Below are 14,693 nucleotides of genomic sequence, written 5' to 3' on the forward strand. Positions count from 1 at the left end.
AGTAGACTTTGACGAGACATATAGCCCGTTCATTAAACCAGCTACGATAAGGAATGTCTTACATGTTGCTCTCTCTAATGACTGGCCGATACATCAGTTGGAAGTGCAAAATGCCTTCCTCATGGCACGCTCGATGAGGATTGTAGATCCTAAAATCTACACTAAGTATTTTGTAGTGATGGAATGTTAAATCTAGGGAAGAAAAAGGATGTGGGCAAAAATATCCTTAGAACACAACAAATCAGATTCCGGTTGACGAGAATGGATTTTATTGATTGGATAAGGTCGAATACAATGAAGAATGAGATCTGAAACTACAAAGGAAATCAACAAAAGGAATTAGGCTAAATGCGAGCTCAGAGGAGGTCGATGTGTGTAGTAAGCTTTCTCTAGGGTTTTTCACGTGTCCTCTCTCTTGTCATGGCTTCCCTCTTATAGTCGATCTATTTCAAGATCTCTTCAACCTCTCCCTCGATCTTCGGGCTTCGATCTCGCCAAATTTGACTCCATCTTCCTGGTTTTGGGCCTTTGTTCCGCTTTGGCTTTACACGGTCCAAACACGACTGGACCGAAATTGGATCCAACAAGGATGTCTACATGTTACAGCCTCCAGGATTCGTAGATCAATCAAAATTGAATCATGTATGCAAGCTTAAGAGATCATTCTATGGCCTAAAACAAGCCCTGCGGGCTTGGAATACGAGATTTGTGAATTTCATTACTAACAATGGCTTTATCCAATCCAAATAGGATACAAGTTTTTCTTATACGTCGACGATGTCATTGTTACAGTGTCGACAACTACTCTCCGAGATACAATAATACAAGTCTTACGATCTGAGTTCCCTATGAAATACTTGGGCCGCATTAGTTCTTTCCTCGGCGTCTCAGCGAAGTTCAATGAAAAATGCCTCTTCTAATCTCATACTCAATATGCAGAAAAGATCATCGAACGAGCTGGCATGAAGGAGTGCAAACCATGTTCAACACCAGTTGATATGAAATCAAAATTAGCAGAAGAGGAAGGTAAACAAGTGGCCAATCCAATCGAGTATCGAAGCCTAGCCGGAGCCCTACAATATCTCACATTCACTAGGCCTGACATCTCATATGCTGTCCAAAAAATATGCCTCTTCATGCATGAGCCACGCGAACGGCATCTCATCGCTCTCAAACGAATCATCAGTTACTTGCAAGGCACAAAATCGATGGGACTCGAGCCGGTTTAAGGAGATGTCTCAAATGGCATGTGATGTTCTATGCATCCCAATAAAAACAGTGTCATCTGAGTCATCATTTAGTGTTGGAAGTAGGGTTCTCAGCAAGTACATGAGCCGTCTTCTCCCATCAAATGTTCAAGCTCTGATCTGTGCTAGAAACTGGCTTTGTGGTTATGAAGTGATTGGTGAGTGTTGAATTTATAATCGAATTTTTGATATGTGAAACTATTGAGTAACTTTTCTTTTTTTGTAGGTGGATGCAATTTGGATGAGGAAGATAAGGAATAATTACATGAGGAAGCAGAAGAAAGTGGAAGGAAAAATACTAGACTCAACTAAAGGTATAATCTCTGTCGTGTTCTATGATTTTTCTGATGATAAAGTCTGATAGTACTCTATATATTCAAGGTGCTTGCTTATTTGCGAGATGTATATGGTGTGGCTTGTTTGAGTTTATGTTGCTTTCAGCTTTGATGTCGTTTTCTGATGGGTTTCTATGTTTGTTTCTAATGATTGCTTTAGCTAGTTATGTTTCTGTTGATGGGATTGTGTATTTGCTTTAGAAAGGTGTAGCTAAAAACTTGTTCTGGTTATTAACGTTAGCTAGTTATGTTTCTGTTGATGGCTCCTGGTTTCATTCTTTTGCTATTTAATTTATGTTATTTGGTTTGTTTGTTTTTGGAATTGAATTGTGAATTGTTACTGGACATTGGGATAATGATCACTTACTTGATTATGTGTTTCATTTTGATAGGAGAGGCTGAAGACAAAGAAGAAGAGGACCATCATTTACTTATGTTTTGATTTTGTATTGGTGTATGAACTTTAATGTATGAAATTGTTTATGTTTTGGATGTGTAAAATATATGAATTACCTATGCTTTAGATTTTGGATGTGCAAAACATATGAATTGACTTTGCTTTGGATTGTGGTCGTGTAAGACATATGAATTGCCTATGTTTTGGATTTTTTTAAAGTCCAAGTTATATTTTTTATGGATTTAGTATGTTAAAACAAAAAAATTATTTGGGGTCTGCATAAGGCCCATTTGAAATGATCCAAGTTGGTTTTGACAATTTGGACTGGATACAAATTGGGCTTAAAAAATAGTGGTCAATAAAATGTTTTGTCCATTTGGACATGTCCATTCCCAATTGACATCTATAGTTAACAGCTTATACAGACGATGATTAGACTAGCTGCCCTACCACACAGCGATCAATGTCAGGATTTTGTCTTTACATCATCGGTGATAATCTTGTCTCTTGGTCCGCAAAACGCCAACCCACAGTCTCTAGATCAAACGCAGAGGCAGAATATAAAAGAGTAGCTAACGTTGTTGCTAAGGCGTGCTGGTTACGGAATCTTCTTCTCGAGATGGGCCGGCCTATACAGCAAGTCACGGTGGTCTATTCTGATATTGTGAGCGTAGTGTATCTATCTTCTAACCCTGTTCAACACCAAAGAACCAAGCATATCGACATCGACATATATTTTGTAAGAGAAAAATTTCGAATGGGAAAAGTTTGAGTCTTACATATTCCTTCTACGCCCCAATACGCAAATATATTCACGTACACTCTTCACGAGTTTCCGATCCAGTCTAGGCATCCGAGACCCCACGCTACAACTGCGGGTGGATATTAGATAAGATAACTATCGTTGTACAGTTCAGATATACCTTAGTATATTTTCCTACATTCATATTAGTCTAGAGGAGATCCCACGTATCTCTCAACTGTTTTGTACTATATTTTGTCAAGTTAATACACGTACATTTCAAGGGAAACTTCCTCGCTCACTTTCAGACAGATGTTGAAAAATACTTATATAAAATGCTGAGGCAGAGTTACGTAAAGTCTCTTTTATTATTATACATACCTAGTTGGTGAAGCCGGAACTTAGCATTGACTTCCAAGCCTTATAGTGAATATTTAAAATATATATGGCCCACATATTAACTTGCGAACTCATGATCATGGGTTCTCGGATAAATTTATTCGATAATGAATACAACTCCATCCATTAACTTGCGGACTTCGCGTCTCCTTCATGCATCGCACAAATTATATTTCTAGTTATTTTCTTTTATTTTGGTAAAATATTAAGAAGTTATTTTATTTTTTTTAGCAACCAAAATACCAATATTAAGTTTACTCGATCAGATTATAATTTTGATCCAAACCAATATTGTAATTTTCCATCCCAGTCTCTCTTGCTTGCAATTATTATTTTGCAGTTTATACACGTTTTCACTGTCGGTACATGCATCGTGGGTAAAAAGAATTGTCTGTCTAATTTTCTTTGAGTTTTATCTTTTGTTTTATTGGTTTTTGGCTTGGTTTCAATTCAAAGGCTTGTTCCTTGGCAGTGATATCTTGGTATTTGAGATAATTGAAGTGATGCAGCGGAGCAGTGGATGGTCTCGTTGAAGCGATATCTTGGGCTTCCAGTGCTCTCTGGGTAAGTTCCCGCTTAAGGACAGCGGAAAAGATCATGAGATGCCTTAAGATAGGCTTGAAAGTGCTCCGACCGATGTCGCGGCTGGGTTTGGAGTGATACACGGTGGCTCAACCAAGCTGGTTGTAGCTGTACGGCTCGGCTCGCTCCCAACATCCTATGGGATTGTCGTCAAAGTGGCTTGCGGTCAGGATGCTTTTGAGCTAAACCACTGGCGGTGAGGAGTTGTTTCTTTTCAGATGGTGGAGATCGGCTCTGTTGGAACATGATACAAATTATCATAAAACTATATAAATAAAAAAATTTATTTAATAAATCTATTCTATTGAAACACAAATGTGACCTATTGATGTTAGTTGAGTCCAACAAATATTTTCCATCATACCTACCTTTTAATATGATAACTGTATATAAGAAAAATACAAACTTTATACGATAACCACCGCATCAGTTAACCTAATAACCACCACATCAGTTCTCGCCTAACTGCATCAATATATTTGGGCCATAAACATTTAATTTACAAAACCCATTAAAATTGGGCCATGGACTTTGATTTACATAATTCATTTATAATTGGTATACAAATTATTATGTGTAATAATAATCTAATTATAATTATATATGAAATTAAATCATGTTTAATTTTTATTTTTATTTTATTTATTTAATCTATCTATTTAATTACTATTTTTTTACTAAACAAAACTGTAACAATATTTTGTTATTTTTTAACAAAATAACAGTTTGAAAATAAAGTATCATATTAATGTGTTAAAGGCTATGGCACACATGTATGATTTAACAATATAATAAATTCAATACAATTATACAAATACTTTAATAATCATTTTTTAAAATTACGCAAATACGTTTGTTGATAAAAACACAAGCATGATTACAAAAAATAAATATATATTACAAGGAAAAAAACAAATATATAAATTTAATTTTAAATAATATATACAAAACAAATAATATACCCGCCCTCCGAGGGCAGGTCACTCTCTAGTATTCATATTAAAAGTATATGTATGTACCACATAAAACTAATAGTTTTAGTTCTTAATTTTCATTGAACAAGTATTAATAACTTAATATTTTAATTTTGCATTAAATTTTTAAATACAATTTTAAATTACTAAAATGATTAAAGTCAGTACTAAAATTTTTGTTTTCTATAACCATAAAATCATATGAGTACAAAGTCTTATTTATAGGTAATCATATTTAAAAATTGTACTATATATGTATGCTAATATCATTTAAATTTAACCATATACCATGGAAAATAAGTAAATATGATTGTCTTGATTTATTTATTATTGCAAAATAGAAAATAAAAAGAGTGACTATTTTGATTTATATGTTTATACCAATTTAATTATATATATATAATAGTTACTTGCTTCTTATTATTATTTCTTATTTTATGATATGTAAAAATGCAAAATAAATAATAGTGTACGTAAAAAGATTTATATATCTAATGTTCGTCTCGCGCAAATCGCGGATATTAACCTAGTAAGACATTATTTGTCTAAACTTCCGGTGTGAAACTTGGATTGACATATCTTAACTTAGATCAAGAATTTCTCTTCAACCGGTTTGATTCGGTCTTTTATGGATTGTTTCCAGTTTTTTACCCGAACGTTTTCGTTGAAAACCATAAAACATATTATATATTAAAAAAGAAGTCACAACTTTGATTCACGTGTGATTTTTTAAAAAATGGATCCAATGGACCTATTCCTATAAAGTCATGTTACATTTAATCTCGAATCTTATCATTTAAATTTTGGGCCAACCAGAAATTTTTATTGGGCTATCAATAATTGGATTTAAACAATAAATGATCCATTGGATTTATAGATAGTATAAATTAAATGATATAATTTAATGATGTAATACTATATCTCCATATATTAATTATTTAAATATTTGTCGATGTGAACTTTTAAAATTATAAAGATTTTTTAAAATAACAAAAATCATATTATCTAACAATGATTAATATTTACTACCTTAAACCAATGAATTTTTTTAAACTATATAGTTTATCTAAAAATTAAACAAAAACTAAATGTTTAATTATTTACTCGATAATATAAATCTATGAAGCGAAAAGTTTAATTTTTTTAAACTTTCTAAATTTGTGAAATGTTACAGTATTTTTGAATATGACAATAAAATAATATTTTACTAATATTTATATATATTGTTACCATTTTAATAATGAAATAATAATCCGAAAATATATATATAGAAGAAGATACAAATACATGTGAAAGTTTGAAACAATCTATTCAATGAAAAATATATATCGTAAACTTACTATGTTTTAAAAATGGGAGAATTGCCAAGTGTGACTCAAAACTTGGAGTCAAACCCAAAACAATACCCCAACTTGGGTCAAAGGCAAAAGTAACCTAAAAGGCTATTGAAATTACAACTATCCCCTTGTGACCAAACAAAAAAACGGAATTCTTTTTACGTTTCTACCCCTCGCAAGTCGTCTGTTTAGACGACTTGAAAATAAGTCGTCCAGACGACTTAACTTAAAGTCGTCTGGACAGTTAGTCTTAAACATAATTTAAAAATTTTGTAAAAAATATTTTGATAAGTGAAAAATGGGAATTATGTAATTAACATATGTCTTAGGAGGTATAAATTAAGATATAACAAATTTCAATTGTTTTCAGCATAGATGAGTGAAAGTAGTGAGTCATGATATTCTTAAGTTTATGTTTCATCAACATATGTTGTAGTATTGTATGTGTTCTTAGGGTTAGATTTTGGAAAGCATTAAAACCGTTTTTGAAAATTTTTAAAATTACTTATGCGTGTTCATTTCTGTGTATAGTAAACACTATTTAAGTATAATTAGATTTTATAACGTGGTTAGTTAGTTAATCTAGTCATTTTAGTTTAGGGGTTCATTTTAGGGTCTAGGACGACTTAATATTTTGTCGTCTGAAAACAGACGACTAAATATTAAGTCGTCTGTTGTACATTATCAGCCAGAATAAGTCGTCTAAACCGGACCAAACCTTAAAGTTTACCAATGTAATTTTAAAGCTAACCGGATTATTTACCCAATATATAAGGTGATTTTTATTTTTTTTGTTTCATTTTTCGCGAAATTCAGAAACCCTAACAGTTCTCCCTCTCAAAGGCGATTTCGAATTCCCACGATTTCCGAACAAACCATCGTTCTCAACATCGGCTATCTATCTCACTTCATTCTCACCGTTGTCGCCGCAGCTTCTTCTAACCCTAGCCGCGCCGATTCCTCTAAACCCTAGCGCCGCCGATTCCACTATTTCCGAACAAACCGTCGCCCTCGCCACCGTGGTCACCAACGTTCTAAACACTAGCGCCGCCGCTTCTTCTAAACCCTAGCGCCGCCGCTTCTTCTCTGTAAACCTTAGCGCCGTTTCTCTGTAAACCCTAACGCCGCTAAGTCATCAATCTCGAGGAAAAGATGAACATAAAACGTTGTCTCTATCAATTTACTCATTCTCACCGTTTCACGTTTATTTTTTCAGATCTATAACCGCAATGACGAGTACTCCAACTCCTTCTGCGACTGGAAGACTTGTAAGTAATTTAAGTCGTCTACTAAGTCGTCTGGACTTATATTGTTGTCTTTGATTATTTTGCAGACAAAAAGGATGGATATTCCAGAACTCCCCCGTAGGTTATACACATCAGGGGAAGAACCAGAAGCCCACAATAGCATTTCGTATCATACGGATAACAGCAAGTTGCATACTGCTCTTAGGAAAGCTCTTACTGATGACGAATTTGAAGAGCTCAAGGAGTCGAGTTTGGGAGTTTTCATCAAGTTCAAGGAGCAGGGATTTGGTTGGGCTTCAAGGCTGGTTCACTACATGCTCAGTTTCAAGCTGGACATTAAGAAGAAGTATGAGATGTGGTCTCTCGTTGGTCCAGAACCTTTGAGGTTTTCACTGTTAGAGTTTGAAAACCTCACTGGTCTAAACTGCGAGTACATCGAGGACCTTGAGACACCAAAATGTGACGTTACCCCAGAGATGGTTTCTTTCTGGGGGATGCTGGGAGTTCATCTGGAAGCTGGGCCAACTACTGATCAGATAATAGCAGCACTGAAGAGATGCGGGGATTGGTCCAGGGAAGATCGCAAGCGGCTCGCGTACCTCTCCATCTTCACTGGATTCATTGAAGGGAGAAAGTTTTCAACCGCTACACGATCTACTCTGGCAAGGCTAGTGATGGATTTAGAACGGTTTGAGAATTATCCATGGGGGAGAGTCGCGTTTAAGGTGCTGATGGACTCTTTGTGGAACAAAGAAATTGCTGGCTGTTACACCGTGGATGGGTTTATACAAGTTCTTCAGGTCTAGACGTACACAGCTATGCCGGAATTGGGTGCTAGTATTGGTGGTCCCAGAGCAGACAGTCCGTCTCCACCGATACTGGCTTACGAGGGCAGCAGAGGCCGCAGATCAATGAAAGCTGCTATCTTGAGTCAGGTATTTACTTCAATCCAAAAGACTGCGCAGACGACTTATTATAAGTCGTCTGGAAAGTCTTCCATCTGGACGACTTATTAGACGACTTATAATAAGGCGTCTGGAAAGTCTTCCCAGCTGGACGACTTATCGGACGACTTAATTAAGTCGTCTGGAAAGTCTTCCATCTGGACGACTTATTAGACGACTTATAATAAGGCGTCTGGAAAGTCTTCCCAGCTGGACGACTTATCGGACGACTTAATTAAGTCGTCTGGAAAGTCTTCCATCTGGACGACTTATTAGACGACTTATAATAAGGCGTCTGGAAAGTCTTCCCAGCTGGACGACTTATCGGACGACTTAATTAAGTCGTCTGGAAAGTCTTCCATCTGGACGACTTATTAGACGACTTATAATAAGGCGTCTGGAAAGTCTTCCCAGCTGGACGACTTATCGGACGACTTAATTAAGTCGTCTGGAAAGTCTTCCATCTGGACGACTTATTAGACGACTTATAATAAGGCGTCTGGAAAGTCTTCCCAGCTGGACGACTTATCGGACGACTTAATTAAGTCGTCTGGAAAGTCTTCCATCTGGACGACTTATTAGACGACTTATAATAAGGCGTCTGGAAAGTCTTCCCAGCTGGACGACTTATCGGACGACTTAATTAAGTCGTCTGGAAAGTCTTCCATCTGGACGACTTATTAGACGACTTATAATAAGGCGTCTGGAAAGTCTTCCCAGCTGGACGACTTATCGGACGACTTAATTAAGTCGTCTGGAAAGTCTTCCATCTGGACGACTTATTAGACGACTTATAATAAGGCGTCTGGAAAGTCTTCCCAGCTGGACGACTTATCGGACGACTTAATTAAGTCGTCTGGAAAGTCTTCCATCTGGACGACTTATTAGACGACTTATAATAAGGCGTCTGGAAAGTCTTCCCAGCTGGACGACTTATCGGACGACTTAATTAAGTCGTCTGGAAAGTCTTCCATCTGGACGACTTATTAGACGACTTATAATAAGGCGTCTGGAAAGTCTTCCCAGCTGGACGACTTATCGGACGACTTAATTAAGTCGTCTGGAAAGTCTTCCATCTGGACGACTTATTAGACGACTTATAATAAGGCGTCTGGAAAGTCTTCCCAGCTGGACGACTTATCGGACGACTTAATTAAGTCGTCTGGAAAGTCTTCCATCTGGACGACTTATTAGACGACTTATAATAAGGCGTCTGGAAAGTCTTCCCAGCTGGACGACTTATCGGACGACTTAATTAAGTCGTCTGGAAAGTCTTCCATCTGGACGACTTATTAGACGACTTATAATAAGGCGTCTGGAAAGTCTTCCCAGCTGGACGACTTATCGGACGACTTAATTAAGTCGTCTGGAAAGTCTTCCATCTGGACGACTTATTAGACGACTTATAATAAGGCGTCTGGAAAGTCTTCCCAGCTGGACGACTTATCGGACGACTTAATTAAGTCGTCTGGAAAGTCTTCCATCTGGACGACTTATTAGACGACTTATAATAAGGCGTCTGGAAAGTCTTCCCAGCTGGACGACTTATCGGACGACTTAATTAAGTCGTCTGGAAAGTCTTCCATCTGGACGACTTATTAGACGACTTATAATAAGGCGTCTGGAAAGTCTTCCCAGCTGGACGACTTATCGGACGACTTAATTAAGTCGTCTGGAAAGTCTTCCATCTGGACGACTTATTAGACGACTTATAATAAGGCGTCTGGAAAGTCTTCCCAGCTGGACGACTTATCGGACGACTTAATTAAGTCGTCTGGAAAGTCTTCCATCTGGACGACTTATTAGACGACTTATAATAAGGCGTCTGGAAAGTCTTCCCAGCTGGACGACTTATCGGACGACTTAATTAAGTCGTCTGGAAAGTCTTCCATCTGGACGACTTATTAGACGACTTATAATAAGGCGTCTGGAAAGTCTTCCCAGCTGGACGACTTATCGGACGACTTAATTAAGTCGTCTGGAAAGTCTTCCATCTGGACGACTTATTAGACGACTTATAATAAGGCGTCTGGAAAGTCTTCCCAGCTGGACGACTTATCGGACGACTTAATTAAGTCGTCTGGAAAGTCTTCCATCTGGACGACTTATTAGACGACTTATAATAAGGCGTCTGGAAAGTCTTCCCAGCTGGACGACTTATCGGACGACTTAATTAAGTCGTCTGGAAAGTCTTCCATCTGGACGACTTATTAGACGACTTATAATAAGGCGTCTGGAAAGTCTTCCCAGCTGGACGACTTATCGGACGACTTAATTAAGTCGTCTGGAAAGTCTTCCATCTGGACGACTTATTAGACGACTTATAATAAGGCGTCTGGAAAGTCTTCCCAGCTGGACGACTTATCGGACGACTTAATTAAGTCGTCTGGAAAGTCTTCCATCTGGACGACTTATTAGACGACTTATAATAAGGCGTCTGGAAAGTCTTCCCAGCTGGACGACTTATCGGACGACTTAATTAAGTCGTCTGGAAAGTCTTCCATCTGGACGACTTATTAGACGACTTATAATAAGGCGTCTGGAAAGTCTTCCCAGCTGGACGACTTATCGGACGACTTAATTAAGTCGTCTGGAAAGTCTTCCATCTGGACGACTTATTAGACGACTTTTAAAAATTGATAGACACATATATATTATAATATATAATAATTTAGAATTGAAAACAAAATGTTTATATAAAAGTAAATGAAAACAAAAGTTCGCGCGGTTGCACGGTCGAGATCTAGTTTTTGAACGGTTTATAAATATTTATACTAAAGAAAAGTAACTTGATTAAAAAAATTTGTATAAATACTGAACGTGCGTAACAACCAGATATACATCCAATCGTTGAAAAGGTTTTTAAAAAGAGCTCGATAGAAAAACCTGTAAAGACAGCCGTATGATGAATTTGTCACTAAGTGCTAGAAAAACTGCGATGCCATGTGTTTTAGAGGAAACACAATACATCTTCCCCGCCGGATCACCTACGCTCGTCGAGTTATTGAAAGACTGCGACAGTTTCCGGAAAGAAGATTCCAGCTCCGTCACCAGAAGCGACGACACGGCTCATCACATATAGATATCGATGCTTTACACGTACCACCAGCTGTACCGTTGTCTTAGCTTTCAACAACCTCGAATACAGTGTCACTCTTCGCCAACGGTTTGGTTCCTCGTCCACTTCGGTGAAGACTCTACTCGATGACGTTTCCGGGGAGGCTTGCGACGGCGATATCCTCGCCGTTCTCGGTGCAAGCGGAGCTGGAAAGTCCACGTTGATCGATGCATTAGCGGGACGTGTTGCAAAGGAGAGTCTAAGAGGCTCCCTGACACTAAACGGAGATAATGCTTTGCAATCTAGCTTGTTGAAAGTAATATCTGCTTACGTCATGCAAGACGATCTCTTGTTTCCCATGCTGACCGTCAAAGAAACACTTATGTTCGCTTCTGAGTTTCGCCTCCCGAGAAGCTTGTCCAAATCCAAAAAAATGGAGCGTGTTGAAGCCTTAATAGACCAACTAGGGCTCAGAAGTGCGGCGGATACAAGAATAGGAGATGAAGGACACCGTGGAGTCTCCGGTGGAGAGCGGCGGCGCGTATCAATCGGTATCGACATTATCCACGACCCTATTGTGTTGTTCCTGGACGAACCTACGTCGGGGTTGGATTCCACCAACGCATTTATGGTGGTGCAAGTTCTTAAAAGAATAGCTCAGAGTAGCAGTATCGTAATTATGTCGATGCATCAACCTAGTGCAAGAATACTAGATTTGCTTGACCGTCTTATCATCTTATCTCGTGGCAAGAGTGTGTTCAATGGACCTCCGGCTAGTCTTCCGTCTTTCTTCTCCGACTTTGGTCATCCCATCCCGGTGAGAGAGAACATCACCGAGTTCGCTCCTGACCTAGTTCAAGAGCTTGAAAGAGAGTCCACCGAAGGAACTAGAGAGCTAGTAGATTTCAACGAAGGATGGCAGAAAAAGAAATTCGCTCGAGACACGACACAAACTGCATCTCAACAAGCCGTGTCCTTAAAAGAAGCCATCGATGCAAGTGTCTCTAGAGGCAAACTAGTCTCAGGCTCGTCCGGTTCTATGGAAACAATATCTTCATACGCAAACCCGTCACTGTTTGAAACATTCATCTTAGCCATACGTTACATGAAGAACTGGATTCGAATGCCTGAGCTTGTCGGAACAAGGATAGCTACCGTCATGGTGACCGGTTTTCTATTAGCCACGGTCTATTGGAAGCTAGACAATACTCCAAGAGGTGCAAACGAGAGATTGACCTTCTTTGCATTCGTTATGCCCAAAATGTTCTATTGCTGTCTAGACAATGTCCCCGTTTTTATCCAAGAACGGTTAATTTTCTTAAGAGAGACAACACACAACTCATACAGAACATCTTCATACGTCATATCTCATTCTCTCCTGACCATGCCTCAGTTAATAGCCCTGTCCATAGTGTTTGCCTCCATTACATTCTGGACCGTTGGTTTGAACGGTGGGTTACAAGGTTTCCTCTTCTATGTCCTCATAATCTATGCTTCGTTTTGATCGGGCTCATCTGTTGTTACTTTCATATCTGGCGTTCTTCCGAACATCATGTTAAGTTACATGGTCGCAATATCCTATCTCGCTTACTGTTTACTCTTGAGTGGGTTCTACGTGAACCGAGATCGTATACCAATCTACTGGATGTGGTTCCATTACATTTCACTGCTCAAGTTTCCCTACGAGGCTGTCTTAATCAACGAGTTTGATGCATGACCCGTCTCGTTGCTTTGTTAAGGGAGTTCAAGTGTTCGATGGTACTCTTATCGGAGGAGTGTCTGATTCGGGAAAGGTTAAGCTCCTACAAACTCTGGGAATGTCGCTAAGGAAGAGGATAACGGAGTTAACATGTTTAAGGACAGGGTCTGACTTACTTGTACAGCAAGGTATTACTCAACTGAGTAAGTGGGATTGCTTGTGGCCTCTTTTTCAGGATCTTGTTTTACTTTGCTTTACTGTTTGGGAGCAAAAATAAGAGGACGTGAGGTAGTAGTCCCCACAAATAAGTATGTGCGCTGGTTACATATTTATGTGAGGCTTAAAAACTTTTAAATAATAGTTTCTCGAACGGTGGTTGTATACTAAGAGCATTATTATCCCATGATCCTTAAGCGGGTTTTTTAGTGATTATTTAATATTTTAACTCTAGTTAAGTGGAGTTAAGGATTGTCGTTAAGAAACTCTCATTTTAAGCGGTCCAATGGGAGTTTCTTAATTAGGGGTTCTTAATTTTTTTTTTAAGATAAAATTTATTTATTAAACAAACATATTAAAAGATAACATTTAAAACATAGATTTTAAAAAGAAAACATAAAAATAAAGAGTAGTACATTAATCGAGAATATTTTGAAAGAAACATTTCAAACTCAGTTGTTGTCTCCACTACGTCCAAATTTACTCCACAAATGTTCAACCAAATCAGCTTTGAGTTGTTGATGCATTTGTCTATCACGAATTCTAGTTCGAACACCCATCATATTGACGATATTTGAAGGTATATATGTAGAATACGTGAGATCGACATGTGAAGTTCCGGTGTCTTCTCCGGGTTGGAACTCTGACACATCAAAATGAGTGTATCCATCTCGTTCGTCTTCTACTATCATATTATGGAGTATGATACATGCTCTCATAATCCTCCCAATTTTGGCTGTATCCCAAAAAAGTGCTGGATTTTTAACAATGGCAAAACGAGCTTGCAAGACTCCAAAAGCACGCTCGACATCTTTTCGGACAGCTTCTTGATGTTGAGCAAATAAAGTCGCTTTCGGACCTTGTGGTATTGGAATAGATTGGATAAAAGTTGCCTATTTCAGATAAATACCATCAGTGAGATAGTAAGCCAAATGATACTCTCTTCCATTGACAAAGTAAGTAACTTGCGGAGCTTGACCTTTTATAATGTCATAAAAAACAAGTGAGCGATCAAGAATATTGATATCATTTAAGGTACCTGGAGGTCCAAAAAATGCATGCCATATCCAAAGATCATACGAAGCGACCGCCTCTAAAACGATTGTGGGTTTTCCCGAACCACGTGAATATTGCCCTTTCCAAGCGGTGGGACAATTCTTCCACTCCCAATGCATACAATCGATACTTCCTATCATACCGGGAAATCCACGGAACTCACCAACTTCAAGTAGACGTTGAAGATCAGCCGGTGTTGGTCTTCTTAGGTACTCTTCACCGAATAAATTTATTATTTCTTCGACAAAATGTTCCACACATGAACGAGTAGTTGTTTCACCGAGTCGGAGGTATTCGTCAACAGCATCAGCGGCGTTACCGTGAACCACGTGAATATTACCCTTTCCAAACGGTGGGACAATTCTTCAACTCCCAATGCATACAATCGATGCTTCCTATCATCCCGGGAAATCCACGTTGCTCACCAATATAAAGTAGACGTTGAAGATCAGCCGGTGTT

The 14,693-nt window shown here is 38.2% G+C and overlaps 1 protein-coding gene and 1 pseudogene across 1 annotated transcript in view; one reads left to right on the forward strand and one right to left on the reverse strand.

Annotated features, from left to right (window-relative positions):
• The first annotated feature begins 11,109 nt into the window (after positions 1-11,109).
• On the forward strand, positions 11,110-13,270 carry LOC106342381 (annotated as a pseudogene).
• A 933-nt stretch (positions 13,271-14,203) lies between these two features.
• LOC106338617 (glutathione S-transferase T3-like) overlaps positions 14,204-14,693 on the reverse strand; it is a 1,704-nt gene continuing 1,214 nt past the window's right edge. The window contains exon 2 of the mRNA XM_013777554.1: positions 14,204-14,216. Coding sequence (XP_013633008.1) covers positions 14,204-14,216 — 13 coding nt within the window. The remainder of the gene's footprint in view (positions 14,217-14,693) is intronic.

The sequence above is a fragment of the Brassica oleracea genome, chromosome C4 (assembly GCF_000695525.1).
Source record: "Brassica oleracea var. oleracea cultivar TO1000 chromosome C4, BOL, whole genome shotgun sequence".
Classification (NCBI taxonomy): domain Eukaryota; kingdom Viridiplantae; phylum Streptophyta; class Magnoliopsida; order Brassicales; family Brassicaceae; genus Brassica; species Brassica oleracea.